Below are 27,924 nucleotides of genomic sequence, written 5' to 3'. Positions count from 1 at the left end.
TTCGCCACGAGTTAAATTAAAGATTGTTATTCATCCCAAATATCAATCAACTCATGAATCATGATGTATAAGTATAGCTTAAACTACCCAGCAGTATATAAGGTAATTAAAATAAACTCAAGCATTACCAGTTGCAACATTAATTGATGTACACATGAATCCATCAGCAACTATTACCCATATATGAATTATTCTGAGTTACGTTGAGTAACGTTTGATGCTAATACTTAAGCCCATACTTAGTGTTACTATTTTTACTCAAGTACAATATCTGAATACTTCCTCCACCACTGGTATTTTCTTTAAAATAAGTTTCAAAGCATACACTTTTATTTTGAAAATCCCCAAGAGGAAGTAGCTCTTCTTCGTCGCCTCGGTTCGTTTTCGTCTCTGATTTGACTGTTGTCACCAGCATCTTCACCATCCTCCCACAACACAACACTGTATCTGAACGACAACACAATGGGGCCGTAATGACAGCGACGAGCGAGATAAGAGCGTCTTCTCGAGAGTACTGAATCGGTGTATGGATTTAATGATGATGAAGAAGAAGAAATTCAAGTTTAAGGTGGATTTTGAACTGGACGAGCTCTCGTCTGTCCCCTTTGTCAACGGTGTCCTCTTTTGTAAAGTCAGGCTACTGGACGGCGGCTTCTCCGAGGAGTCTTCACGGTGAGGCTTATCTGCTGTTTATACGGTCACAAACACACCGAGTGTGCAACGTTAATGGCTGTCTTTAGCGTGTCTTCTAACTAAGCAGTTTTAGCTACAAGCTAACCAGCTAACGCAACTAGCTCACGTCAGTCACTTGTATGCCGCTTTAACGGCTCTTTCTCTTGTTCACATTCATAGTCACCTTCCAGTCAAAGATAGTGACTGAGGCTGAATAGTACCCGACATGTTAACACCTGGTGATAATAAACTTAAGCACGAGTGACAAGACCGTGCTCCTAAATATCCTCTAACGTTAACGTTAGCTGAGTAGTTATGCATTATCTTCGTGGTCCACGCGACATCGCTTTACATTTCACAAGGTGTGCAACTTTTACTTCCTCGTGGGATTGATTACTGTGCTATAAGGAGCCAGCTGACCTGTCACATACATACAACTGTCTGTTTTTTAATCAATAGACTCATTGATATGTCTTGCCCCTGTTATCACTGAAGTCTGTTTGATTGACACCATGTTTGTGTCCCACGAGGTCAGCTGAAACTGTAAATTAGTTGCCCACTCTATAGATTTTTTTTTTAAAGGAAACTGACATAGTGAATGCTAAATGACATCCATGTTTGGCAAGACAGGAAACTACCGTACTCTAACGTTATACCCATTATTGGCCCTGGAGTCCACAGAAGTGTCACACTAATGCAATTATTGCTGTTAGCAAATACAGTCATCCCCTCTGTAGTTTAGTTCTTTTTTAGTTAAAGTTGCTTTTATCACTCGGTGCCTTTTTCATTATTTGCATCATTTATTAATGCAGAATTATTCTTTCGATTAGTCATTTGATCTAAAATATGTCAGAAAATGCCCATGAATGTCCTGGTTTCCAAACAACAATCTGAAACCTATATATATTTATATAAAATGAGCTATAACGCTTAAAGACGGTCATATCCTCTCTGTCTTGTCTTCGGTTCACACTGATACGTGGACTGGCTTCGAGCATTGGAGAAAGGGGGGGGGGGAGCAGTTTAGTGGAGTGAAACTGTAGGCATTAGAGGGTTTCGCCCAGATTATGTAACACACCCTCTGTTTGCTCCACGGTGAGTAGCTTTTATGGCTTCATAGATGTGTTGGACTGTGGTAATCAGGATATGTTTCTACAGTTGTGACATTTAGGTCATTTTAATACAGCTGCACTTTTCTGTGAGCAGCCACTGTAGCTAAATGAAATGGAAGCAATGCTGTAAAACGGTTCCTTCATCTCACAAACCCAGACAATGGATTTCAAAGGGTTGAGATTCTAATTAAAACATCCTGCTCTGGCTCTGAAATGTTTTAGCTCGGAAGAATTTGCAGTCACGAGTCTCTGCAGCAGTTGTGTTCGTTGGACCTGCAAACTTCAATGTTTCCTCTGGCGTCTCTTTTGAGTCCTCCCCACTGTGAGTGTAGGGGGAAATGAGGCTTGTTGTTTTATGAGCCTCTCTTTTCCTTTTGCTGTGGCTTGTCATCACGACTGCACCCTTGTTCCTGCCCATAACACGTTGTCCTTGTTATGGGCAATCTCTATCGCTCGACATAGGAAAACCCTGCACCAAAGTCATGTCTAAGTCATTGGTTTTCTGTGTGTTTCATGAGAGAGGTTACGCCTGAAGCCTGACCACATCTGTCTTTTAAAAAGGAGAGCAGCTGTGTAGTTCAGCGAGATATCGGACCCATCTATAGAGACGACCTCTGCATGTGCTTAGAACCGGACTTACTCTCACCCACTAATAGGATTTCGCTGCGCTGAGAAGTGCTGTGAGTTACAGTACATGCAGTCAAGCCGGGATTCACAAAGCATGCATGAGTCCAGCTGGCTGGAAGTTCCCTCTCTGGGAGTTCACTCTCTAAAGTGTATCAAGCCCAGGTATTGGGCTTGATACACTTTGTATGCTGATTTGTATGCTGATGATGCTTGTATTTAAGTCCAGCAAAGCTGATCTAAATGAATGGCACGTGGGCTGTCTTGACAGACGGGATTTGGTTGGGTGAGTGGGCGAGGAGAGGATGCCAGTGAGAGAGAGGCCATCTGGGGTATCGAGATGCGGCCCACGCATACTTCTCTGTTTCTCTTCATCTCATGTTCTCGCTGAGAGTCGGCTACACCTCACTCTCATTGGTTTCACCCTCTAGTTATTGGCGGCGGGTGTGTGCGCGCGTGCTTTCTTTATTACTCTAGTGCCATAACGAGCTACACCTGCCGCCGATTGAGCAGGCAAACGAGCCACAGGTGTAAACAGGACTGTAATTAGTGAGCTTGTTTATTCAGTGTCCAGAAAAAGGTTAAGCACAAAAACTTTAGTGACATTGGTAATTTAGCCTTAAACTGGGAAGAGATGAGAGGATTGTTAATCCAGTAGTCATTCAACCCGAGTGGCTTTCATTGTTATTCAATAATGAAATTAAAATGAATGAAATGAAGTTGTGCTTTCACAGTTTAGGAATGTTATCAGGGCTGCAAAAAACAAGTAGCAATGATACTTATCCCAAAAAATGTGATCTATATCAGAAACAAATCTTTGATAGAAGTCATTGTATTCTCCGTTTTTAATATCTTTGTTTTGGTACTAACATAAAACACTGTCTTAACAATTTGCTTTAAATAATATATTTCTTTCCAGACCATTCTTGCATTTTACAAAAGAAGCCAACGTTCTCACATGTTGAATATGACGCTGAAGCAGACACACACAAACAAAACAGCCTAAAACTGGGAAAAGTTTTAGATTTTAAATCTGAAAACCATTTGATCGAAGAAGAAGTGCTACAGCAGCTACGAAACTGTTCCGCTCATCAATGCCAGCTTTTAACATTTTTTTGTTGTTATATTTTCGTAAACATTCTTTCCCATGTATAATGTATGATGCATTATAATTCTGGTGCAGAGCCAGACCGTTCATCAGAGGTTATAAAGTGAGTTTTCCAAAACCACGAGAAGGAAAAGAGCCGTTTTTTTCAGCTGTACAGAGACACGTTCAAACGATTGAGCTTCATGTGCAATGAAATCCCAAACCCTGCTAGTTTTTTGCACCAATCTCGACTCAAGATGTCTAACATTCAGTTGTAAATGAACAGAGGGCCTAACGATGGTCTACTTTTGCGTGATCTGCCCTCACAGGGAGCCGGTGCAGGCCAACTGTGTTCGATGGAGGAAACGGTTCTCGTTCCCCTGCAAGATGAGCGCCAATGCAGGGACGGGGGTGCTGGACCCCTGTGTGTGCCGGGTGTCCGTCAGAAAGGTACCGTATGAAGCCACTGTGTTCCACATGTCACACTTCAGATGCACCTCCATAGTGTTGTTGATCCATTAGGTGTGGCGCTTTGCAAGAGGACGACGAGGTTCAGGTTAAAGATGCGCCGCCGAGGATTTTATGCAGAAAACGAAGGCTGTCGTTCATGTCAGAGTAAAAACAAGGAAGCAAAGAAACAGGAGTGTCTGATCCTTGCTGACAGAATTGCTGTACCTGGGTTTAAATTCCGGTGTTGGTTACGTTCATTTTTAATGCAGCAAATTGAAACCGGAGAGTGAAATATGAACTCTAAAACGCAAGCACAGCAATCTGGAGAAAACAGAATCATCACAGTGAAATCTTTGTCCTTTTCTGTCCTCTAACATTACACCGTAAACACGAGTGTTCTCTGGTTGTTTCATCATGTCATGTGATACGTTTTTAGGATATAAGGTAGAAAAAACAAGCCTGAATAAGCCTTCCTGGGGAAAATGCCTCTTGTGTTTCCTGTTCCTGGTGTGCCCTGCCCTACAAGTCCCCAGACAGAACCCTGTGTTATTTTACTCTACCGGTATTTTGGTTTTGAACTTTAAAATGTCAAGCAGCAACCGATTGCTACCATTTGGACCCAACATCAAAATTGTACAGTGTTGCTGTGATTTCTCCTCTGATGGAAAGTAGCATATTTGTAATATTGTTATAGTTGACCAGACCAGTATTAAATTAGTACGTTTTTAAGTCTTAAAAGGTCAATAACGTGTGTACGGACACACACACACCGTTTACAGTGTCGGGACTGGAGAGTGTGACTCATTCTCTTGATTTGTACGGAGCTAAAACATTTACATCAAACTTTCTTATTTTCTTTTTAAACCTAATCATGCTTGAACGAAGCATGAATTCTGATGTTTCATTCCGATGTTTCTGCTTCTCTTTTCCAGGAGCTGAAAGGTGGGAAGGCATATGCAAAGGTGATTCCTCACACACTTGCTTCATCCAAACCCAGACCTCCAGGTCACCTAGATTTACAGTACCGTAATCAGCCGTATTGATGTAGAAAGCCATGTGAGCCCGTAGCGCACAGATGGCCCTCTCTTAACAGTCGCTCCCTCTTTCACTGTTTGCAAGTAATTATTTACTGAGCATGCTGACTTTGTTATTTCTCGACGAGATAAAAGCCCTCTCCCCCTTACTGTTGAAATTGTAGAATATTACGTATTTAGTTTTAAAATGTGCTTATTTTGTTGAGTTTCATGTCCTCACTGCTGTCATTTCACATCCAGAGATTGTCATAGTGCTGACTGGTCAAAACATCGGCCTCCTGAGAGAAAAAACTAAAGTTCACTCGGTGTCATTTTTCTCCTTCAGCTTGGTTTTGCGGATTTGAATTTAGCAGAGTTTGCCGGCTCAGGGAATACAACTCGCAGATGTCTGCTGGAAGGCTACGATACCAAAAATACCCGCCAGGATAACTCCATTCTCAAGGTAACATTCCAGCTACATCCGCACCGGTCTGATCTGACTTCTTTAGGAGGAAATACAAGCGTGGTGTTTTACTAGGAAGTAGGCACAAACATTCAGGATTGCTTGGAACAACAAGGTTAGTCCAAACCTGAATAAATCAACAATTGTCTCTTTTTCTATCCGTAGGTCATCATCAGTACACAGCTCATGTCAGGGGATCCCTGTTTTAAAACGTAAGTGATAGTTTTCCTCTTGAGTATGGTGCAAAATCTGCTTTGGTCTGCAGTTCAGAGTCTGTATTAGCTGTGTCAGCTGATTGTAGTTCAGTCGTTTGGGACTCTTAACCATACAATTTCAGTAGTACAGCCATTTAAATGCAGAAGCTTGAGAATTTATCTATTCTCCACTCGGCCTGTGCTCGACTCTGAGGGTGCCAAAATGTCGCTATAACTGACCTGGAGCGGACTGTAACTTAAAGCGGTGTCCTCTCTTTCCCCACATGTCCTGTCTGCATCTCTACTACCACTATCAAACAATGCCAACGTCTTAGAAAAGAAGTATTAGTATTCTGTGCCAAAGTTATGACGTCAACTCTGCTGCTGTTAGTTTGGTACCGACAGCAAGACCTGGGAAAGTTTCAAGGGAATGAAATGAGACAGATATACGCTGACTAAAGAAGTGCTGGCTCATCAGTCTTTCACATGTCAAAAGGCCTGATTCAGTTCATCCTGCGTGTGACAAACTGTAAGTTGTCACACTAGTTATTCTTGTATAAATGATTTCAGTGAAAGTGTGTCAGCGCAGAGAGGGGAATGCTGCTTCACCCAAGGGCAACATTTGACCTAAAAATTATTCAGTCGCCCGCATGTTGATGCCAAAAGCTGCATCTTCTTTTATTGCAGCATATATTTAAATATTGAGTGTCGACAGTATATATTCACGTTTTAGCCTTAGCTTTTGTACCTAACTTAATGGTGTTTTCCTTTTGTTTAATCTTAAAGTTTACCCATTGCTCCCCCGTTCATGTCTTCCTCACCTTGCTTTGTATTTATGTGTCACCAGGCCTCCCTCCACAGCCACAATGATCGGGATCCAGGGGGATGGAGAGAGCCTGCTGGAGGAGAGGAGGGGAGGAGACTCCCAGAAGGGTTGTTCTGGTGAGTCACGCCACGTTACACTCCTCTGGCCTGCTTAGTCATCCCATTGGCTTCCCCAAACATTTACCTGATGGAGCACACTAGACCACCCCGTGGGGTGCTACAGGGATGACGTATTTTTGTAGGCCGACCCGGAAGTTGGCATCGCACTGGTTCCCCTCGACAAAAAGCCTTCGGGATTTTCCATTGGACAAACACAGGTTTAAGATACTTAAACTAAAATATTCCTCCTAACATCTCGACCACGCCGAAACCTCTTTTGAGTTTGGTTCGATCCCATCTGCTTATCTGTGTAATCTCACTGTTGCTCAACAGCGCCTCAGCGCTTGCCCTTGTACTGTTAGTTTCTATTATATGTGGCTATCAGATTTAACCAACAACGGTGAAAACAATTTGGTTACATATTGTTAGAGCGGTTATGATCCAAATGTACTGGCCAAATTCAGATTAGGGGAGGGAATAACCTATTGTAAGTAGTACCTTCTGGACGAGCCCTACAGATTTAACTATAGCGTAACCGTTGATCCCTCACTCGTGTCGCTCTACATTAACAGCTTTGAAATCACTACTAACAGTTGCCGCTAATGCAAGCTGACCACTGCGTGCTGCTCGCGTTACTAAAAGGTTCCACGCTGGTGAATGAATGGCTTTTATTGTGAAGGAGCTATGAGAGGGAAAGCCTTATTTGTCACAGAGTTGAGCAGTAACAATGCAGGCCAATTGAGTTCAGCATGTGTGCGCTCTGCAGCAGGATGCACTCGTGCTTTATGTAACTGCTATTCATCTCCCATCCAGCACTATGAAGACGTTCCTTCTCCAGCTGCTACACTTCTCTGCCGTGTTTCACCCCCCCGTCTCTCTTGCTCTGTGTGTGTTTCTCCATGTGTGAACACATCGCAGTGTTGTTCCTCCTGGAAGCTTCAGAATGTAGCGCAGCTCTTTCATGTATAATTTAAACTAGTTCTCTCTTAGATCCGCTGCAATCTGCTCTGGCCTTTAGGCTCTTGCATGGTTAAAAATAGGAGCTGGGGGGGGGGGTGTATTTTGCATGTTCACAAATGGGTTTTTTCATGTAACATATATCTGTATGCTTATCCTCTCAGACATGTTAGAGTGTGACAAACAATACATTGAGAGTCACTGGAACCTACAATTGGGTCAAAAATGACCTGAAATCAGAGTTGGAATCAATAGTTTTTCTTCGTAATAATAAAAATCTTCTTAGACTTTGCACAAAACAATGAATTCTACACAATAATTCTACGATTAGTAATGTTGATTTGTAATTTTTAACTAATTTTAAGATGAAATGGCAAGAAACATTTGCATGCCACCTGTTTCTGTCCGTGATCACTGAACACCGGTTTATTGCATTTTACACAACTGTTTACTTTTCACTTGCAGTTATCAGAAACAAGATTATTTTTTTTTAGGAATATGCCAATGCCGAAATATTGGGGGATAAAACCCAGCTATGCATCTCACAGTTCATGTCTCTTGATATTTCTGTTATATATTTCTGGCGCAGACCTTTTCTTCCTGTCCTGCAGACATTTGAACAGACACTCGTAGCGCTTTAATGCCGTCGTCATCCCGTTTGTCTCTTCTTCTGCTCTTTCTAATGCAGCAGAGAGTCGAGAAGGGAAGTGTCCTGTTGTTTCTGATGACCTCGGGGGGTGCGGCCACTCCCGAACATCCAGCTACGCCAGCCAACAGTCCAAACTCTCAGGTACGGGTTTTCATTTTAGATTCACTGTTGTGGACCTGACGTTGATGGCAGGCAATCATTGAGACCGTACATGGATGTTTATGAAATATGATGTCTGCGGCTGTCAAAGCTGGATTGGTGAGTGACGGAGTTAAAACAGCCTCAACTGCATAATGCACACAAAGCTTTTGACTAAAGAGGAGCGAAGTGGTACAATCATTTTCCATCGACACTCCACCAGAGCAGTTCAAAGCTGAGGCTCGTGTTTCCATTACAGGCGGATCACATGACCGCAATAACAGAGCAGAGGAAGTAGAGAGATGCACTGAGAGCAGCTCTAATGGCCATTTCCTGCCTCATATTAGTTTGTGGGAAATATTTCCTTCCATGGCTGTAATGAACTGTTGCCCAGATAATGATGATGATGATTATACTAATAACTAACCTGCAGAAAAGGTAGCAATTGAATGCTTAAATGAATTACAAAGCATTGCTAAATACAGAACTCTTAAAGCACAAATGCACCGCGCTTCTGAAAAACTGCAATTTAAAAAAACGGGCAGAGTCAAAAGCTGAACAGCAATACATAAAGAAGGTAACAGCTGATACACACTGCTGAAAAAGATAGAAGCTAAACTGTAATTCTGTCAAAGGTGGAAGATGAAATGAATTGTCTCGTCAGGAAGAAAGTAGTATTTGGCTGGAATGGACCTTTAAAATGATAAGTACAAAAATTTAAAAGAAAGCCGTATTTTTGGTCGTATTTTTGGAAGTCGTTATATTATATTATATTATATTATATTATATTATATTATCTGGGTAGAATTATCTTTAAAACTGTAAGTACTTGGACAGAAAGTAGCATTTCGGTGGTTCCCCCTGCGACAGTATGACAGTTTAGCTTCCAGCGATGTCTTTCAGCTCTCAGCTTCTTTATGTAATGTTGTTCAGTGCGACGCATTCGTGCTTTAAGATTTCTGTATTTTTATCAGTGCTTTGTAATTATTTCCAGCTGCCAGCGTTCACACACACACACACCTTCTGCAAGGAATGTATTTTCTAGTCCCAAAGTGATTTACATGGTTGAACCCGGATTAAAACATTCCACGACAGCAATGAGGCAAATAAAATCTGACCGTTACAATACAAAAATAAAAATGTAATAAAATACCCAAACAATAATAACAGTGTGCTAGCATTACTAAAATGCGTTTTTCAAAAGCTTAGTTTTATGAAGCCGTGTTTGGGTGTCACTGCAACTCTACTGACGGACTAAATCTTTTAAAACACTGCAAGTTGCAAATCTGGTCGACAGAAACACCACACGTATAACGCCTCTTATGAATAACAGATCATTGATTAATCATTTGTTTGAATTCAGATATTAGGCAGTAAATCTTTTCTTCTTCTACACTTATTCACAGCAATGTTTGGACTTTTACTGCAGAAGCTATTACTACATAATACGATGCATCATTTAATGTATCTTGTTAGCTGGTGTTTGCAATATTTTGAATACTACGATACACGTTTGCAGGATTTCCTCAGGACATACAGTTACTTAACATTACTGTCAAATCAGGTGCATGGACCTCGTGAAATGGCTGCTCGTATAACACGCTTTTATCCTAAGTGCTTTACAATTTATGTCTCATTCTATCTGATTGAAAGAGCTGAGGGTCATATTTAGATCATATTCTAAAATATGATCAAATCTTTGCCGTCTATCTCAGGATACAGCACAGGTCACTCCCGCTCCTCCAGCATGTCAGAGTTCAGCCACCGGAGAAACCATTCGGTTGGCAGCGCCTCGACGGGCATCGGCAGCATCCCGGAGCCCAGCGAGGACCGGGACCGTGAGTCCAGACCCTGTCCCGCTCTACCCGAACACCCGGTCCCCGCCGCTAGCAACCCGACGGGTACACCAGTAAGGAGCGCGTCGTCCTGTGAACGACTCAACAGGTGAGTCTCTTTAGGTCATTGGTCAAGTGAGTTAAATGTACTTGGTGGAAAGTACGTCCAGATAATAATCATTATCTGTTTAATGAAGAGGAAGCAGCAAGTCGGGGTGATCTCCTGTTATTGCAGGTGATGAGCACAACACAGAGGAGCAGTTCTTTTAAGGAAGTTGACAAACTTTAGATATAATCGCATCTCAGGCAGCAGCGGAAGACTGTCTGTGGTTTCATTGTGTGGTGTCAATAAGGGCTCTCTGTGCTCATGAAAACGTTCGTCATTGTGGAATCTAAAAATGTGCAACCACGACTCAGAGTAGCTTCTCAAACACAAGACTGGGGAGGCTTTTAGGGACGTCTTGGGTTGAAGGTGCACTTCATATTCAGCCGACCAGTCGTGTGTTTCTTACACACTGTAGCATGTTTTACTTTAGCAGAGTGTAAGATGAGAAAATCCATACCACGCGCATAAATTGTAAGCTACCACTTGCATCTCGAGTCTCCGCTGACAAACCTCTCGCTTATAGGCCGCGCCCCCATCGGCCACAATGAGACATCTCTTCTACTAAGAACATGGTGGAATCCCTCGGCTCACTGGTTGACCACATCCCTGCTTCGCACTAAATGTAGATTTCGTTGATGATAAAAGAGCATTTTCATTTGGCAGTGGAAGCCGTCATTGGTGAAGCAGACACGGGCTGACTCTCTTATGTCCTCTCCTAAGACACCCTGTGAAGCAGGACTCCATGGAGTCTCAGCTGAAGAGGATGGACGACACGCGGGTGGATGCTGACGATGTCATAGAAAAGATTCTCCAGAGTCAAGACTTTACACCCAGCCTGCTGGACTCCAGCGCTGAAGGTGAGCTACACATCCAGAGAAATACTCAGCTCTTTGTATGGGAATCGCCATATCTGCAGGTTTTAATTCTTTTGAGTGTTAAGTGTGTTCCCTCCTTCTTGTATCGACTCTTCAAGGAAAGTTACAAAACGCAACCATATTCTCAGACTCCGTAGCAGAAACAATCGTTTATTTGATTGACCGTACATTAAAAGTCATTTATGAAGTTAAAAAAAATGTGCTGGTTCCAGCTTCTCCAATTTTAAAGATTTGCTGTTTTTGTGTGTTTTTAAATAATTGTGGATTCATTACTGTCAAGTTCTGGACTGTTGAAGATGTTACTGTGTGGTCTGGTAATTTATAATTTGCATTTTTCTACCCTTAATATACTACAAATTCTACAAAAATGTTTTTCAATTATTGCCTTACTTATTAATCTATTCATTATTTTGTTTATAAAATGTCAGAAATTAGTCAATTTAATTTTCTTAATTGGAAAAAGAAGGAAAAACTGAAAATATTTATGAAGCATCAGCAAATGTTTGGATTTTTGCTTGAAAATGGACTCAAACCCTGAATCAATTATCAAAATAGTTGCTGACTACTAGTCAACTAACAGACCAATTGTTACTATAATAACCACAAACATCCATCATTAGCTGCAGCTGTGTTAAAGTCGACAGTGTTGCGTTACCTCCGTGAGTCAGTCTGTGTGCTCCGAGGAGCTCGGTGTTGTTTTTCTTTCCAAGGTCTCATGCAGCTCAAATGTAGGAAAAGAAAGCCGCTATCGATACGTGATTATTTTTAGATTGCCTTGCAACTGGCTGCTCCTCATGACAGGAATGATACAGGATGTGGATGCTCGCTGTACTGACAAATGTTACTGCAACTCTTGTCTGCTCCAGAGGAAGGCTTGCGTCTGTTTGTCGGCCCCGGGGGAAGCACGGCCCTCGGAAGCCATCACCTTCCCACCAGGTGAGCATGTCCAGCGTACTCGCACTAAAGGATTTGTTTCTCATAGAAGATGGAGAGGGTGCGGGGCGGTTGATTAAGTCTTTTGTTAAAGATTCAACAATTATCGGCGCAAAAACTGCTGTCTGGGAGATGTTTTATTTCCAAATGGGAATAAGGATGGCAATACAAGTCTCAGGGTTGATCCACCACCTTTCCTCTAGCACCACCATGAGGTAGACATTTTTGGTTTAAGTCAAACATCTCACAATGTAGATATGAAGCCGTGTCGTGCCGCAGAGTATCTGCCGTGTGCTTGGCTGAGAAAAGGATTCGAGGCCACTTGAAGAGGTGGACTAGGTCAGAGAGGAGTGTGACACGGCTATATAACAAGTAACTATCTGTAAGATAAGTGGAGATAAGTAGGGATAACTGAAACCTTTGAAAGAGGGGATGATTGATTCGACTACTGTGCGATACGTGTGCCAGATATGAGTTGCTAATATGGTCTTTTCTCGTTGTCCCAGGGTGGGAGCTGGAGCGTACGAGCAGGTGGTGATAAAGCGTTAAGACCTGCAGCCTCTCACAGGTGGACCGACACCGCTTACATCAAAAAGAACACTGGAGGCAAGGCTGTGTCAATTTCAATCTGCATTCCTACAGCGCACACACACGACCTGCTCAGCACCCTGTCTGACCTCACAACAGTGCCCTCCTGTGTTCAAGAGTCCTGCAGGACACCGTAGCTCGCCGGTAGAGAGGTGAACCGTTATTATCTCGGGCTAAACACAAACACGTGAAGGGAAGATACTTCAAAATATTACCACGTATGTAACAAACTCATTTTCTGGGTGTAGATTAGCCTCATCTGTTTGAGGCCAGCATCCGAACCGACTCGATTTAAACTGTGAGGAACCGAAAGAAAACGGTGAATCTCTCTTTCTAATGGAGGACACTGGGACAGGCTGCGTGTGTGTGTGCATCATCAGAGTATGCAATGCGCTTTCAATACATTCCTTTCGGCTCTCAGTGTTTGTTTTAGACCTTCCTCTTCAAATAGGATGTTCTTTTTAATATTCGCCTATAAGCTGCTAAAAAAAAACATTGTAGTTGTTGGCGCTCTGACAACCGTCGCTGTTTGAAGTTGAGAACGTTTTACTACAAAGACGAGGCCTCAGACTTGAGGTGTGTGTGTGCGTGTGCGTGTGTGTGCGTGTGTGTGCGTGCGTGTGTGTGTGTGTGTGTCAGTCAAAGACCACTTTCGGTAAGAACCGTTCTCCTGTTATCCTGGATGAGTGGAGGGATGTGATGTGTTCTCGTGCAAAACGCGAACAATTTGCTTAATCGTAAACATAAGATGATCTCATTTATTTGCCAAGCGGTGTAGAAAACCCGACAGTACTATTCTGCCTTACAAAGGTTACAACATATTCGTTCAAATCTTTTTAACATGAGCTGACATCTTGGTGATCTTAACAGATGTCGGTGACCTCCATCTCTTCTTTTGACTCTCGTGACATTAATGTGCTTTGGTGTGTTTAAGCTACCTTCAAATCACAAATGTATTCATTTGTAAATTATATTGATTTTACTATAAATATATATCAATAATAGATAGACACCCAGAAAAACAGATGCATTTAATTCCTGTAATCTAAAGACAATAAATAATCAAAATAAACTTTATTTTTGTAAACGAGGACAAGAAGGCTGAAAGAACACATTTAGTGGGTACATACACATCACCAAAGATTATCCAAACGCATTGTCGGCTTCTTTATGACAATTCTGTTTTTGGGGTTAAGAACTCAGCCTAAATTATAGAAACAAATGTAGTCCTGTGTGGAGCAGTAAACACGGAGTATAAAAGAGGCTTCTGTGCTGAATCTCACTGTAGAAGGGCAAATATCTCGTGTATCTATCGTGCAGCTCTACGTCTGTCTGAGCAGGAAGCTTCCATCAGTGAACACATGAAGGACCCTGTGACCAACCAACAGTTGTTTGTGTGTGACTGTTGCGTAATGTCATGTGTTTCACTTAATGCTTGTACAGAGAAGGACTGGTTAAGTAATCCACTGCCATGAAGAAAATACTCGACAGCAAAAAAAAAAGAGCCGGAGTGATAGTTCTGTGTTTGTGTCTGTACCTCCTAACATCATAAAACCACTTTAATGATCCAACACAATCAATACATGAACCACCAGTCAATCTAATCTAAAACAAAATAAATGCCTTTCCAGTCTAATTTATTCAGATTATTAGAGAACTTGCCAAAGTGCACAACACACTGTTATTACCTGGGACCCCGTCCGGCCTATGCATACTCAGACAACATTAAGACTCCTAACTATTGAAAGCAGACTGTACAGTATCAGGTGTACAATCTCCTGTCATAAGCCATAGTAGAGGCAGGATACTTCCTCTTCTAGATAAACTATATCTGTGTTCCATCAAAGTGTCATCAGTGTATGGTGTTTTAACTATACGTCACCGCTCTGTTCTGTGTCTGTACGTTCGGCACGATGAAGACGTCCTCCTGTTAAGCTTTTTCCTCATTTGATATGGTGCCATCTTTTAATCGGAATGTTACCACATCGAAGGAACGACTCCGCTTGCCTCTTTAGCGCGTAGGGAAACATTTTGCTCATCACTTCCATGTTAAAGCAGATGTATGACGTAACTGTAAATCAGTGTTTTTTTTTATTTTCGGCATGGTTTAAATGTCTCTAAAAAGATATCATCGTCTTTGTTTTTGAATCTGTCAGTGCTGATATTGTGCCATATTTTTGCTAAATATTTTATTGTTAAGAAAAAAGTATCACTACATAGTTAAGACGGTGTTAAGTGTATGATTCATGGCCAACATATATCAACTATTGGAGTTTTGTGTGCATTTGTTTTTGGATAAAAATAATTTGTTTTACCTGTGTGACACAGGTGTGATTATCTCGGTACCTAACATGTTGTTACAAACATGGTCTCTTCTTCTCTTCTGTGAAGCTCTTATAAGACTGTAAAACATATTCTCCTGTAAAGTGATCTGTTGTGACGCTGTCCAGTGGTTCCCGTCAGACTTGTCCTCTCGGCCAACGTTTTCTTCCTGAACGAGTGTGCTGGATGCTTCAAATGTGTACCTTGCACTGTTGAATAAAACCATCTAAAACCTTGAGCATGTGTGAGATTATGCTTTAATGCACAGCAATCACAATGTGAACATCTTTTATCGTACCATTTACATGAAGTGGCCTCAGCAAGTGTACTCCTGTTTAAGAGGCCAGTGGATATTTACACAGAACACAAAGTCCAAACAGGCCATCTAATAAACCCAAGAGCCAACGTTTCAGCAGTGCTTTTGGGGATCGTCAGCACAACAGTAACCACGTGCTGACTCAACAAGTCACCTACTTGTCCCCTGACACCAAAGCAGTGTCTTCTGCATCCCAGTCTTCCTCCGGCTCACAACTGTGGTAGCACCGTCTGCCCTCTGCGAACCCGCTGTCCTCCAAATCATCACAATCCTCTTCTTCAGTTATTATATTCATAGATAAGAAGCAGAGCAGGAAACAAAGTCAGCTGATGAGTTCATAAGTGTAATGGGCTAACTTGTAGAGAGGGAAACTAAGCTCTGTGAAGCATTGTGCAAATAGTTTGGTTTGACACAGAGTACAGTAAGAATGGGGACATCTGCTGGGCAACCTGTGGTGTTGCATTTATATTGGTCCCCTTTTAAACAGTCTGCAGCTCTGCTTGTGGCAGGTTGACGCGCACATTCCATATTCAGAACTAGCGTAACATGTCGGATGACGGCCTCGCTTGCGATTTTTTTTCCATCGATAAGTCTCGTAGCGACGCCTCTGCTTTGAAAAGTCAACACTGTGTCAAGTAGTCCGCTTTAAGTGGAACATCGCCGCTAGAGATCCGTCGGTCCCCTTCTCATTAGAAATGTTTACGCACAAATAACATGACGGATGTAGAAGTGATGGAATGTTAACAGTACCTTGTTCCTGGTCATTTAGGAGCACAGCAGAGCCGTCCTGGCTCAGTTTAACGTCGGGGTGATCCGTCAGGAGCCGTCTGAGGTTACCGAGGCTTCCGCTCAGGGCACTGATTTTGGGGCAGCGGGACCACAGCACAGACAGAGGTACAGACACACACCTGCCAGCACACACAAGATGACATGACATGAAACTCGTGAGATGCCAAACCTTTGGAAATATTTGTTCAAAATAAAAAGCTCAGTAATGAGACCGGTGAGAGTTGCTTTTTAGTAGCAGCTCAAGAAAATAGAAATGTGTGCAAATGTAGGAATATAGCAGTTTGGAAGAGAACAGCTCACTGTCTACTGTGGTGTGTTGATCACATGATAAAGTGTAATGAGTACAGATGCCACACAAACATGGCCCGTCTTTGTGATCTGCACGCCACAAACTGCCTTTTAACACGCCGCGGCAACACTCTTCCTCCTCATCTTCCTCAAGGAAACAAACCTGCGCAATCTGCCAGACTCCTGTTGTCCTTGGCCATCTGTCCAAAACAGCTCTCCATCCTCAACATCCTGATGCTCTACCAGATTCTTCATCGCTGCTGCTGTGAGGTATGTTTTTAAAAAAACAGGAAACATACTGTGTGCGTTTAATTTGCCAGGAACATTTAACCATAAAAAAACCTGGCAGTATATAAAATACAATGCTATCGTGGAGAAACCTTTAATTTACACACAAATGGCATTTAGCTGGCTCCATTGCTTCCAATAAGCGCATCCTCCTCCAGCAAATATACACCCTGGTTCTTATGAACTGTTCACCTGTCTGCTTCTCTTCCATCTCCAGGTGTTGCTCTGACGCTCTGTGGCATTCCTCCCCTTCCCCCTCAGCCAGTGTATCGGCGTCATCCCCTTGGCCGGTCTCCTCCTCCACCCATCTCCTCCTCAGCTGTTCTGCCCAGTACAACACCTCCGTCACCAGGACCCTCCGCAAGATGTTGTTGTCATGCAGGCTGGGGTAGTTCTTACTATACAGCTAATACAGAAACAGGTGAAACACAAAAACTATTTCTAGTTGTAGAAATATCTGGCTTTAAAAACTTACTTTTACAGACTCCAGACTCTGACAAGCCAGTTTACTCATCTATAGTTAAAAAGTAGTTTTTGACTTTGTGTTAATTGCAGGTTTCTATTTTTAAGAGGGCAGTGGGCGTGGCTTACAGTCGGCTCCATATACAGACGACAAAGACTCCCCATGTTGTAGTTGCTGGTGGTCACCAGCAGAGGTCGACAAAGAACCTTTTAAAACTCACTGGTTCTGGGGCTGATGGATGAGTGTTACCGCCCCACGTCCAGAAGAGCGTCACTTTTTTCTACAAATCTTAATTGTCACATCGAATACTGAATGAATTAGGTTAATTAACGAATACAAACTAAAACACTGCATGCAATTATTAAATCTGTTTCCATCTTCACTCTCAATCTCTCAGAATAATCTGAATTTGTAGGAGCGGATCTGTCCACTTGTTTATCAATAAATGGTTTTGAAAAGTTATGACTATACTGTGTTTTGCAAAAATTAGTTTGAAAGAGTACAAAACCTGTTTGTATTGGAAAAAGACTATTTGCTAAGTCATTTTATGAAAATATTGTTTTCATTTTAAATGTGTATTTAGGATCATTGATATAACATTTTTTGTATCTAGTTAGAGTAAATATATTATGCTATAAACGTGTGGACTTAGCATCCATGGTGATCTAAACATTAGCTGACAGAATATAAGGAAACTATAAACAACCTCAGACACCTGAAAACATTCGGTGAATAAAGCGGGGAACCAAAAATCCCCACATTCATATTCTCTGAAGACTCAGAAGTCACTGGTCTATGAACAAGGTCTCTCACCAGTGTGTATGAAAGTGCATCGTCAGCATCATCACAAAACACGTTGCAGACCTCTCTTCCCCCGAGCCGGTGAAACACACCGATCTGGGAGCAGAAGCCGACTCTCTCCTGCTGGCCCGGAGGTGCCCGTCCAACGCCGGTGAACTCCACCTCGTAACCGTGATCCACGCACACCTTCAGAGCCCTGAGGAGGGACGCAAAGTTCAGTTCAAATCTTCACAAGTGCCGATGTATTTTAGGGTGGATTTAACCATTAACATTCTCTGTCATATGCATAGTCAGCGAGCATACCAGGACTTGAACTCGGCTCTTGTCCACTCAAACTTGTGGTCGCTGTGCCTAAAACCTGCCAGTCGAGGGAACAGGGGGTTGAACTCGTAGTTTGGGGTGCTGACGATAACTGCCGCTGGAGTCATGTAACCGAAGACCACCTCAGAGAAGCGCTCCACGTCAGCAAGAGTGAGGTGCTCTATGCTGCAGAAAGCCAGGGGAGCGTGGTGAGCATGAACGGCACAGAGGGAGAGAAAGATGAAAAACCAAACCGATAGAGAGAACCTGCCCTGATAAACAAAAGAGAGGCAATAATCAGCCTCTTACAGCTCTATACTGGTCGCCAGGTCAAACCCTCTGAGGCGGGCGTCCCTTTGTGTGACTGAGCCCTGGTACATCTCAACGAGCAGCTGATCATTACGAGGTTGCAGGTAGTCCATTGGCATCGGAGCTAATCCATGCCTGAAGGAACATACAAGCACAGTGCACACAGTCAACAGACAATAAATTCACATTATAAAGCTACAACCAGCGGACATATTTGCAATTGTTACCCGATCAAACAACTGGCACGATATATTGATCACCAACATAGTTGCTGATTATGTTTCTGTTGATGAACTCGGTTGATTGTTTCTACTCTGCATTCACCTGCCATCAAACTCTCTGTGATCTCAACCATGAGCCCAGCCCTGTATGAAGAAGTATTCACTCACGCCTTTGATTGTTATAAACATACGTACATCTTCTTTTTCACTTTGGCACCGTCGATGTCCACTCCGGCCAGCAGTTCGATTTCACAGTGAATCTTCAGTTGTTTGAGAAGGCTGCACTCGCTGCAGCCCAAGTCCACCACCTGAGGAGAAGAGAGAAGTACCGTAACGATGTACGCTGAGTCGAATCCTATGTTAAGCTCACTACACATGGGTCACAAATATATAATTAAATTCAGGTATATTGTGTATATAGTATATAATTAAATTAAATGTATCAGACTCATTGTCACCGATATTCTATTTAGCTATTTGAGTCGATATCAGCCTGATATTGGTATCGGTGCATCCTTATTCTGAACTTTACGGTAAATGATTTGAAAAGACCCACAGCTGATCTCTGAGGACAAATACTTCTTGTTGTTGAGAGCTGACGTGTACGACCTGATTGATTCACAAGTAGCCAGTTTACAACCTAATTTTAAAGCAATAAAAAGCAAAATCATCGTCAGAATGGAGCATTTTTGTCAATGGAAGTTCCATTGACAAACATTCCTTGATCAAGGAGTGAGGATGTATGTCAGGAGTAACAGCCGATCATCACTGAATCTGTGCCACAGAGAGACATGGGAACGCATATTGGAGCTGCGTCGAACCAGCAGTTATTGCTGAAAATGCAATAAATTTGTACTGCAGATGTGATTAGCAATAATTTATATCGGTATCGGCCCTGAAATAAACACGTGAACTCCAATGCTCTGTAGTCAAAGCTGTCGTGAACTCAAATTTATCAAATTGTCAGAAATGATGGAGCAATGTGTTTTTACAGAAAAGAAGGCCTTTCAAAGTACATAATGAAATACTTTAACTTTGACTAGTCACCATATCTATATCAAAATGCTTGATTTTGAGACTGTATGTAGTCAGAGTGTAATCAAAGAATAAAGTAATTTCCATCACAACTTAGTAGGATTTATTTGATCAGGGACACAGGTAATATGCTTTATAAATCCTGTGATATTATCCAACTGATCTTATTTCCATATATGTATTTTGTATTATACTACGTTAACACTTTACTTTGAAAACCGGAAATACCGTTAGTTGTCACACGCGTGTCTTTGCGCTGACTTCGCCAATCCGTCGCATGGCCTCCATTCATTTACCGTAAACGTCAGAATCAAAACACGGCTACTGTGGTTCAGTTAGTAAACAAACGTTGACTTCCAAGTTTAAGAGATAAACCTGTTTCCAATTAACAAGGATAGTTTGGAGTTTGTTACTTTACAATGTTAAACATTTAATGCAAAAACCTGATTTAGGTTTTGCGACTGAAGCTAAAGTTAGCTAACTTAGTTAACGTTAGCTCTATGACGTTATTTGTTCGGTAAATACGTTAGCTAGAGTTACGTTTGCTTTAAGCTAAAGTGTAAAGTATGTGTCTCATTGAGACAGTAACGTTACCTTTTTGGGTTTATTCTTCTTGACAAAATCGATGACGAATTGATGTCTCTGTCTGTGCAGCGCTGGACTGAACGTTATTTCCATGTTGACGATATTCAGCTCAGGTTAACCGTTACGTCAGTAGCCCCACCGGACACCAGAGGGCGCTGTTATGAGTGTGCACGCGGGACTTTTTTTTAAATTTTAATGATAATCTTCTTTTTTTTTAGGGCTGTCTGCAAAATCCAGATAGATTTGTGCATTTAAAACCATTTTCTTTCAGTCAAAAACTGATTTATTTTCTTGAGTAATCTATTAAAATAACAAACAAAGCCCATCATAATCTCCTAAAACCCAAGCTGATCATTCGAGGCCCTGTGAAGGGACGGGTCTTCTAATGCATTGTTTTGATGTCACAGCCCACAACCTCACTGTTGTCTCATTAGCGTTGCTAAACACTATCATATTCACAATGACCATATTAACACTGATGTTTATATCACCACGTTAACCATGTTCACTATCTCAGTGACGTTCTAAGCACAAAGCTCTAGAGCTGATACGATGAGTCACTTCATTATTGACCATCGGTGCTGGGATTATCTGTAATTATTTAACCATAAATGTCATGGTGAACATTTGTCTTTGTGCTGTTTGATGATAAACTGGAGAGCTTTTTTTCTCTAATTGTGACCTTCTGCGCTATTTGTCTCATTACTGCGATCAAGAATGTGTTTAGTTCTCATAAACTACATTTAATGCAGTTGACTTTCTTCTGACCTTTTTTGCGCCTCTTTACTTTTATCATAGTTCTCTACATGGTAGTGTTTGAGGTGGCGGGGCCTCTTTGTCTCTGTCCATACTACATTCCTTCTCCAGCAGCACAGGACACCACAGGTGGTGTTTCACCCGTTCAACTTTGGCTCTTCTTCAGTTTTAATCCTCCGATATATACTTTTTTCTGTCTAATCTTGACGGTGAAGTCAATTTGAACACAGTGCAATGTTGTGACGTACAGATATATTTCCTTCACTGCAAAAATAAACATTCAGTAAGTAAAGCACGATGTTTTTGCAGCTACCTTTGCCAGTGGAGTTTTAACACCCTTAGTTTTCCTTAAGGTATCCTGTCAGAGTGTTTAACATTATAGTTCTTTAAAACTTAACATTCTCCCATAGAATTGAGGTTCAGGTGAAGCCTTGACATTGCAAAGAAAGAATAGAAAAAACAAACAAACTACATTATGAGGTATGAATCGATTAAATGGCCAAACGGAGTGAATACCAACATTAAAGTAACAAAACTTAAAAGGAAAGCTTTCAACACCAATGTTCATACAGAGGGATGTGTTAATGTTTCACAGATTTGTTTTTTATTCTCTCATTTCTGCGATTGTTAAAAAAGATCTGTCAAAGTGTTCACAAAATGAGAAGTCACATAGTACATCATTAGACAATATACATGGTTTCAAAATTATTGCTTGAAAATATATCAGCTTATGTTTACACTACGATCACCCAGAGAGTTTAATAACCTTGAAAATAAAACCATTTTTGATAAATAGAATTTTAGCAATACTTTGTTAGACAGTATTAATGTCATAAAGCTGCTATGATACCAGCCATAATTATTGAAATGTATATATGTACGCTATTGCTCACAAGGATTCATAAGCATTCAAATCTAAGAGGTTCTCCTCAGGTTCGATCATAATTTATCTGTGACATGCAAGAAGTACCCCAAACAGAAGAACGTCGTGGCTTTGTAGTTGTAATTACTTTCTTTTTACACGTTTCCTTCTAAAGTTCTTAGAGATCGAACAGTTAACAATCGTGTTATGGATGCTACAGAGAGAAGAACTCAAACATATGGTGGTGTTTCTGCTGAGTCCAGTGTCTATTTAAGTGTATCTGTGGTGCTTCGTGAGGAGGCACCAGTGGTTCTACACACTGGCTTGGTGTAGTTGCTTTGGTCGATGGCGTTTTTGGCTGCAATCCTGATGCAGTAGGCGGTCCACGGCTCGAGGTCAGTCTCGATGTAAATATTACCTTCCACGGTTCTCCTTCTCGGTGGCCGATTGGTCTGCTGCTTCTCCACAATTTCGACTGTGTACTCGGTCGCATTCTTTACCGTCATCCACTCCACATACAAGGTAACTCCACTCACTGTTACATTCAGCACTTTTGGGAGTTCAAGATCTGAGAGCGATGGGTGAGAAATTAACACAACGTACAGGCCTATGATGATTTCAGATTCATTACTATGCATCTCTAGGTGATGTAATAACACGACACTTACTGTTATCTAAATGGACATTTCTTCTTCTGCGAGCTACTGGACCTGAGGAAGGTGACAAATAATGGTGACAAATGTCAGAAACTGGATTTTAAAGTGGCCATAAAGAGGGAATAGTGATTGCGCTGTAGATGTTTTCACCGTGCGTCTGACCTGTTATATCTCGGGTAGGGATGCTTTCTCCCACCGCATTGCTGGCTGTCACTTCGGTGGTGTTCGGATCAAAGTTGGTCAGCTGGCAGGAGAGTCCGGTGGTGTTGCAAAGCTCGACACGGGCGGCCCCCGACACACTGTAGACGGTGTACCATGCGGCAAGCACCGATGCATCCCAGGACAGCACAGCAGACGCTCTGGCACCAGTGTATCTCACATTCTGGGGAGCACAGGGGACTGGGAAAGAAAACAGTGAGAATGCATTTAAAACATGCATCATCATTTTTAGGTTGGACAATTAATCAAAATTTTATTAAAATCGCAATATGGCCATATATATATAATATTTGTTACAGGCAAAATGTGTGTCAAAATAGTGTTTTATCCTAAATATTGTCACGCCATAATCATTTTAATGTTTCACTACAGAAATAAGAATAATGTTGTAAAAATGGTCATTCCCTCTAATATTGCTAGTCACATAGTTTAGCTCTATTCTTAAGTCCCCCAATTCACATTTATAAACCTTAAATACATGGTTTACAACACATGTACAACAACATGTAGTTGAAAGCAGAATAAGGACACATACATATTTATTGATTTCCAGTATTTGTCAACAATTATAACATCCTATGAAGACATTTTATACTATTACAACTGTTTTTTTACCATATTGTCGTTTATTTTCTGTTCATACACCAGCCTCCACTTAACGTATAAATGTTTCCTCTTACTTTTAGTGCAATCTAGATTGTTTTGGTGCGAGTTGCCTAGTTGTAGAGATAAAAGCACTCCTCACATTCTGTATACAGTCCGGGTGCAGTGTGAGTGCAGTGTGAACCTACCTGAGACTCCAGTAAAGACACTGGATGGCTCGCTGGCCCCGCCTGCGTTTCTGGAGCGTACGGTGAAGTTATACGGCGTGCTGCAAGGTATTGGGAACTCAAAGTATGCCCTTGGCAACCAGTAAGAAGAGACCTGCATCAGGGTCTGTGGGTTGTTTTGGATTGGACCGGTTACCTCCATAAGGTACTCATCAGAACAATTGACATTGTCCCATGACGTCATGGCCCAGTGAGCTTTGCCTATCCTTTGCATTCGGACATTCAGCGCAGTCGGAGCGCATGGGGCTGAGGAGGAAAGGGATTCGAGATTAAATTAGTATTTTACCAATGGAATTGTAAAAGTTAGTCCTTTGAAAACACATTTTAAAGAATACAAAAAAAACTTCCTCTCTGGACATTTTGGTAGGATATACTGATTTTTACAATATTTTTACCACTTGGCTAACTGTACTACATTGCAAGTATTAAAGCAAATGGGAAAAACTTAACATCAGTTGATTGATTGGTTGTTAATTATTGTATGTTACCTGAGAAAAACTAAATATGTTTAATATCTACGTACTATATTGAACAAACAAAGGAAGTTTTTCAGTAAAATAAATATAATTCTTGCAAATACACAGGACTAGAGGTAACACTTTTTCTGTGTATTTTATTCTCTATGTAAAAATGAATTTGTGCTCAATTAACCAATTGGAGTATTGTTAATGATGGTGAACAGCAGTAGTTATATCTTTTAGTTCAAATAATTACCTGCTCCCGCCCGCAGAGGTGCAGTAAACGAGCTGTTGCAGACGCTGTTTGAGGCTTCAACAGAGAAATTGTAAACGTCACCACATCCCAGGCCGTCGATTGTGCAGAAGGCGACCGTGCTGTCGCAGTAGAGCGCGTCTCCATCCATAGGTTGGGCACAGCCAAAATACTCCACGGCGCCCTCACTGGCACCCCAAGACAGGACGGCAGAGTTGGTTTCACAATCGATATCCACAGCGAGACCAGAGGGCTGACAGGGCGCTGCGACGACAGAGAGAAGATAACTTGAGAGATTCAAGCAGGAGGCAAATAATAAGGGAATGTAGAAACCAAATTTAGAAAGTAGCAGCTAGATTGTGCATATTAGAAGAATCGGAATATCTACTTTTTCAACACCAGAAATAGATTTTTAATAAACTATAGCATGAAAAATATTGCAGTATCATAATAGAAGATGTCTTTGCACGAGAGCTCACAGCTGCAATACCCTAGCTTCCTATTCTGGTCTGAAAATATGACTTTATTTCGGGCTGCAAGTAACAATTTGTATATTCTTTTGATTATTTATGTCTTCTATACATACCTGTTTTGAAGGATGAAGTTCTGGGCTTGCTGGTGCAGTTGTCTCCACTGGCGGTGATGCTTAAGTTATACGTCTGTCCGCAGTGCAGATCAGCCAGGTTGCAGTTGTTCACTGAGGTGTTGCAGCCCGCTGCATGTCCATCCCGCCCTGTGGCTGTCAGTAGGTAGGATGTAGCCACAGGGGAGTGTCCCCACGTCACTGCGGCTCCATTCTCCTCACAGGATGCTGCCACTGTCACATTGTCTGGGACACAGGGCGCTAGAGAGAACAACATAACCTTGAATAGGTTTGTTTGTTTGTATATTTAGGCCCCCATTAGCAGCTGCAATTCCTCCTGGGGTTTACACAAGCATTTGTTTCACGGTCTACAGATCTCACAACAACACAAAATCCGCGACAATAGAAAAACATACATAATATACAGTATAACCTCACAAACAACATAAAACACAAACTGCAAAACTGAAAGTTTAATACTTCTACAAGATATATGCGTTTTATTATGAAATTTCATGAAAGGAAAACGAGCAATGAATACATGAATCTGTTCCAGTGAACGGGACTATACTGGTGCGCTGAAAACTACCTGTTGTGATCTTCTTTGGTGCGCTTCTGAGGCTGCTGCACTTATCAGAAGAGGTTGATACTATGATGCTGTAACGCATGCCACAGCTGATATCCGGGAGCACACACGAGTGGGCGGAGCCATTACAGGAAACGAAGGTATGGTCGTGGCCCTCAGCGGTCACCACGTAGAGCGGTGTGTTCTCCGTCATCTCCCATTCAACCAGGATGGTGTCGCTGTCGCATTGTGTCACTACAGTAATGGCTGTCAGAGCGCAAGGACCTACAGAGCAGGACAGGAAGAAAGCAACAGCTTCAGAAAACACTGCTAGTATGAAATTAAAAAGCTAGTATATTGAGGAAAACACAAGCATTTTATGCTTCTCATTTCTTGTTCGACTTAATCTTTCAGATAAGACACTATGGCATTCCTTTGAATACCCATGATTCTGAGGAGGGAGCGTCAGAAGTTCTCAAATTAAACTGTACGCAGTTTTTTAACTGCAGCTCAAAATAGAAGCAGAGTAAATCCTGTTTTGCTGATGAATAACCTAGTTGTAACTCTGTGCCCAACCTAAGGATCAGGACCCCTCCAAATGGATCACAAGATGAATTTAAGGGGTCACAATTGATGATTATCTGGGATGGAAAAGAAGAAAAAAAACATTGTTTTGCTACAACAATTAAGAAATAATTATTTTATTACTCAAAGCGTTGCTTCTTCCATCAAATGGTTTTACCAGTAGCAATCAAATGGAAAGAAAACTCACTGTTTGATGAACAAGTGTTCATTTTAAGGAGTCACAAGCCGAAAATGTTTGGAACCACTGACTCATAGATGTCGGCGTAACAGCACTTTTGTGCCAGACAAGAACGTGATAGCGTTTCATTTAGTGTTTGGTAACGCATAGCGTGGTCGAATGCTTACGCGATCATTTTCCTAGTAATGTTTCAGCACTTCACTTCAAAGCTGGTGCACTGAGAGTAGAGATTCTTGTTAAATACCTGTCTCAAGCTCAAAGGTGGTGTGATTACTACGGCAGTGGTTGTTGACAGCAGTGACATAGAAGGTGTAAAGGGTCCCGCATTTCAGATCTGGGATAGTATAGGGAGCGGAGGCGGATGTGCCGCTGATGTTGTGACCTCCGACCTCTTGGGCCATCACATAGTAGCTGAGGGCTCCTTCTGAGACGTCCCACATCACCCAGGCATCGTTTGACACGCAGTCCAGATTGCCCCGAGCATTCCTGGGCACACATGGAGCTGTGGAGGGAATTCAGAAATTGATATCTTAATTTTTGTCCTCTGTTTGACGACGTTCTCCAGAAGCACAGGGATGGTAGGAGTTACATTATGTCGGGCACGCATGGCAACAGCAGCAGATAACAAACTCACAAACACACGACATTAAAAACTGCTGTTGAAGCACTCGTTGCCTGCAGTTGATGCGAGCGTTAAATTTGGAGCAGCTATTTCTTTTCTTTACCGACAGGTGACAGAGGTTGTTACGTTTAGAACTGGACGGATCCTTGCGGAGGATCTGGAACCTGCGTAAATGAAGCATTTGAACAAATGGACATTGAAGTATTGAAGTATACCTGTGGACGTCTCTACCACAGCGCTGGGCATACTCTCACAGCCATCTCTCACAGCCAGCGCAGTAAAGTTGTAGTGCTGTCCACACGGTAGATCGCTGATGGTGCATGCACTGCCGCTGGAGTTGCAGTACAGTCTCGCCCTGGTGTTGCTTACTGCCGCCACATGGAAGTGCTGGGCATCTGGGTTGGGGGACCAGGACACGGTCATGGCGCCATCATCACACTGTGCAGCAACAGCCACATCCTGGGGTGCACAGGGGGCTGAGGGGGGGACAGACGAAGCAAAGAGGGCCGGTTGATGTAATATTGTTCAACTACTATTATAAGTTGAGGCGGAAAGTACTTTTGGACCAGGCAACTCCCCCCACCACCATAATAATAAATAGTACTATTATAATACCCCCCCTATGTTTACAGTACCTGTCCGCACGTATGCTGTGTCACTCTCCACACTGGAACAGGACTCGTCCTGGCCGAACACGCTCACGTTGTAGGTCTTTCCACACTGCAGGTTGCTCAGATCACAGTGGGTCATGGTGTTGTTACATTCAGTCGTGTGGCTTCCATCTGCTGTTACACCCACCGCACGATAGGAGAGCGCTCCGCTCGCTCGCTCCCATGTCACGGAGACAGAGTTTGAGTGGCACCGGAGGGAAGCCTTGACGTTGGTTGGACTGCAAGGCACTAGGAGAGGGAAAGAGGACGGACGAGCATTGAGACAATATAGTTCCTGTGGCTGAGATCAGAAAGTTCACACATCGGCAAGTAGGAATGTCTCCATCAGTTTTGGCGATATTGAGCTGTA

General features: G+C 42.2%; 2 protein-coding genes across 3 annotated transcripts; one reads left to right on the top strand and one right to left on the bottom strand.

The window, feature by feature from the left end:
* Positions 1-446: 446 nt before the first annotated feature.
* On the top strand, positions 447-15,180 carry fam102bb (family with sequence similarity 102 member Bb). 2 transcript variants are annotated; one of them, XM_079266902.1, is made up of 11 exons: positions 447-672; positions 3,825-3,945; positions 4,878-4,907; positions 5,305-5,421; positions 5,587-5,633; positions 6,463-6,557; positions 8,188-8,286; positions 9,999-10,227; positions 10,945-11,081; positions 11,966-12,035; positions 12,539-15,180. In XM_079266902.1, exons 1-11 carry the CDS (start codon positions 527-529, stop codon positions 12,579-12,581), a joined length of 1,134 nt encoding a protein of 377 aa, XP_079123028.1. In that variant the 5' UTR covers positions 447-526; the 3' UTR covers positions 12,582-15,180. The 2 variants fall into 2 exon arrangements, with proteins under 2 accessions (XP_079123028.1, XP_079123027.1); XM_079266901.1 differs by having other exon boundaries at positions 8,185-8,286.
* Positions 15,181-15,412: 232 nt separating this feature from the next.
* henmt1 (HEN methyltransferase 1) lies at positions 15,413-20,430 on the bottom strand (the record flags this gene model as incomplete). The annotated part of the gene is made up of 9 exons (XM_079266645.1): positions 15,413-15,531; positions 16,009-16,166; positions 16,499-16,598; positions 16,816-17,029; positions 17,900-18,083; positions 18,191-18,373; positions 18,497-18,631; positions 18,913-19,025; positions 20,347-20,430. 9 exons carry the CDS (start codon positions 20,428-20,430, stop codon positions 15,413-15,415), a joined length of 1,290 nt encoding a protein of 429 aa, XP_079122771.1.
* Between the last annotated feature and the right edge of the window lie 7,494 nt (positions 20,431-27,924).

Source organism: Melanostigma gelatinosum (assembly GCF_949748355.1).
Source record: "Melanostigma gelatinosum genome assembly, chromosome: 4".
Taxonomy (NCBI): Eukaryota; Metazoa; Chordata; class Actinopteri; order Perciformes; family Zoarcidae; genus Melanostigma; species Melanostigma gelatinosum.
The sequence above is the reverse complement of the archived record's forward strand: the minus strand, read 5'-3'. Positions and strand labels throughout refer to the sequence as shown.

Bases quoted from the DNA above. Each gene is read 5' to 3' on its own strand.
- fam102bb (XM_079266901.1), top strand. From the start codon at position 527: ATGGATTTAATGATGATGAAGAAGAAGAAATTCAAGTTTAAGGTGGAT. The intron at 3,946-4,877 runs GTACCGTATGAA...TCTCTTTTCCAG, and splicing joins GCCGGGTGTCCGTCAGAAAG to GAGCTGAAAGGTGGGAAGGC. The intron at 6,558-8,184 runs GTGAGTCACGCC...TTTCTAATGCAG, and splicing joins CTCCCAGAAGGGTTGTTCTG to CAGAGAGTCGAGAAGGGAAG.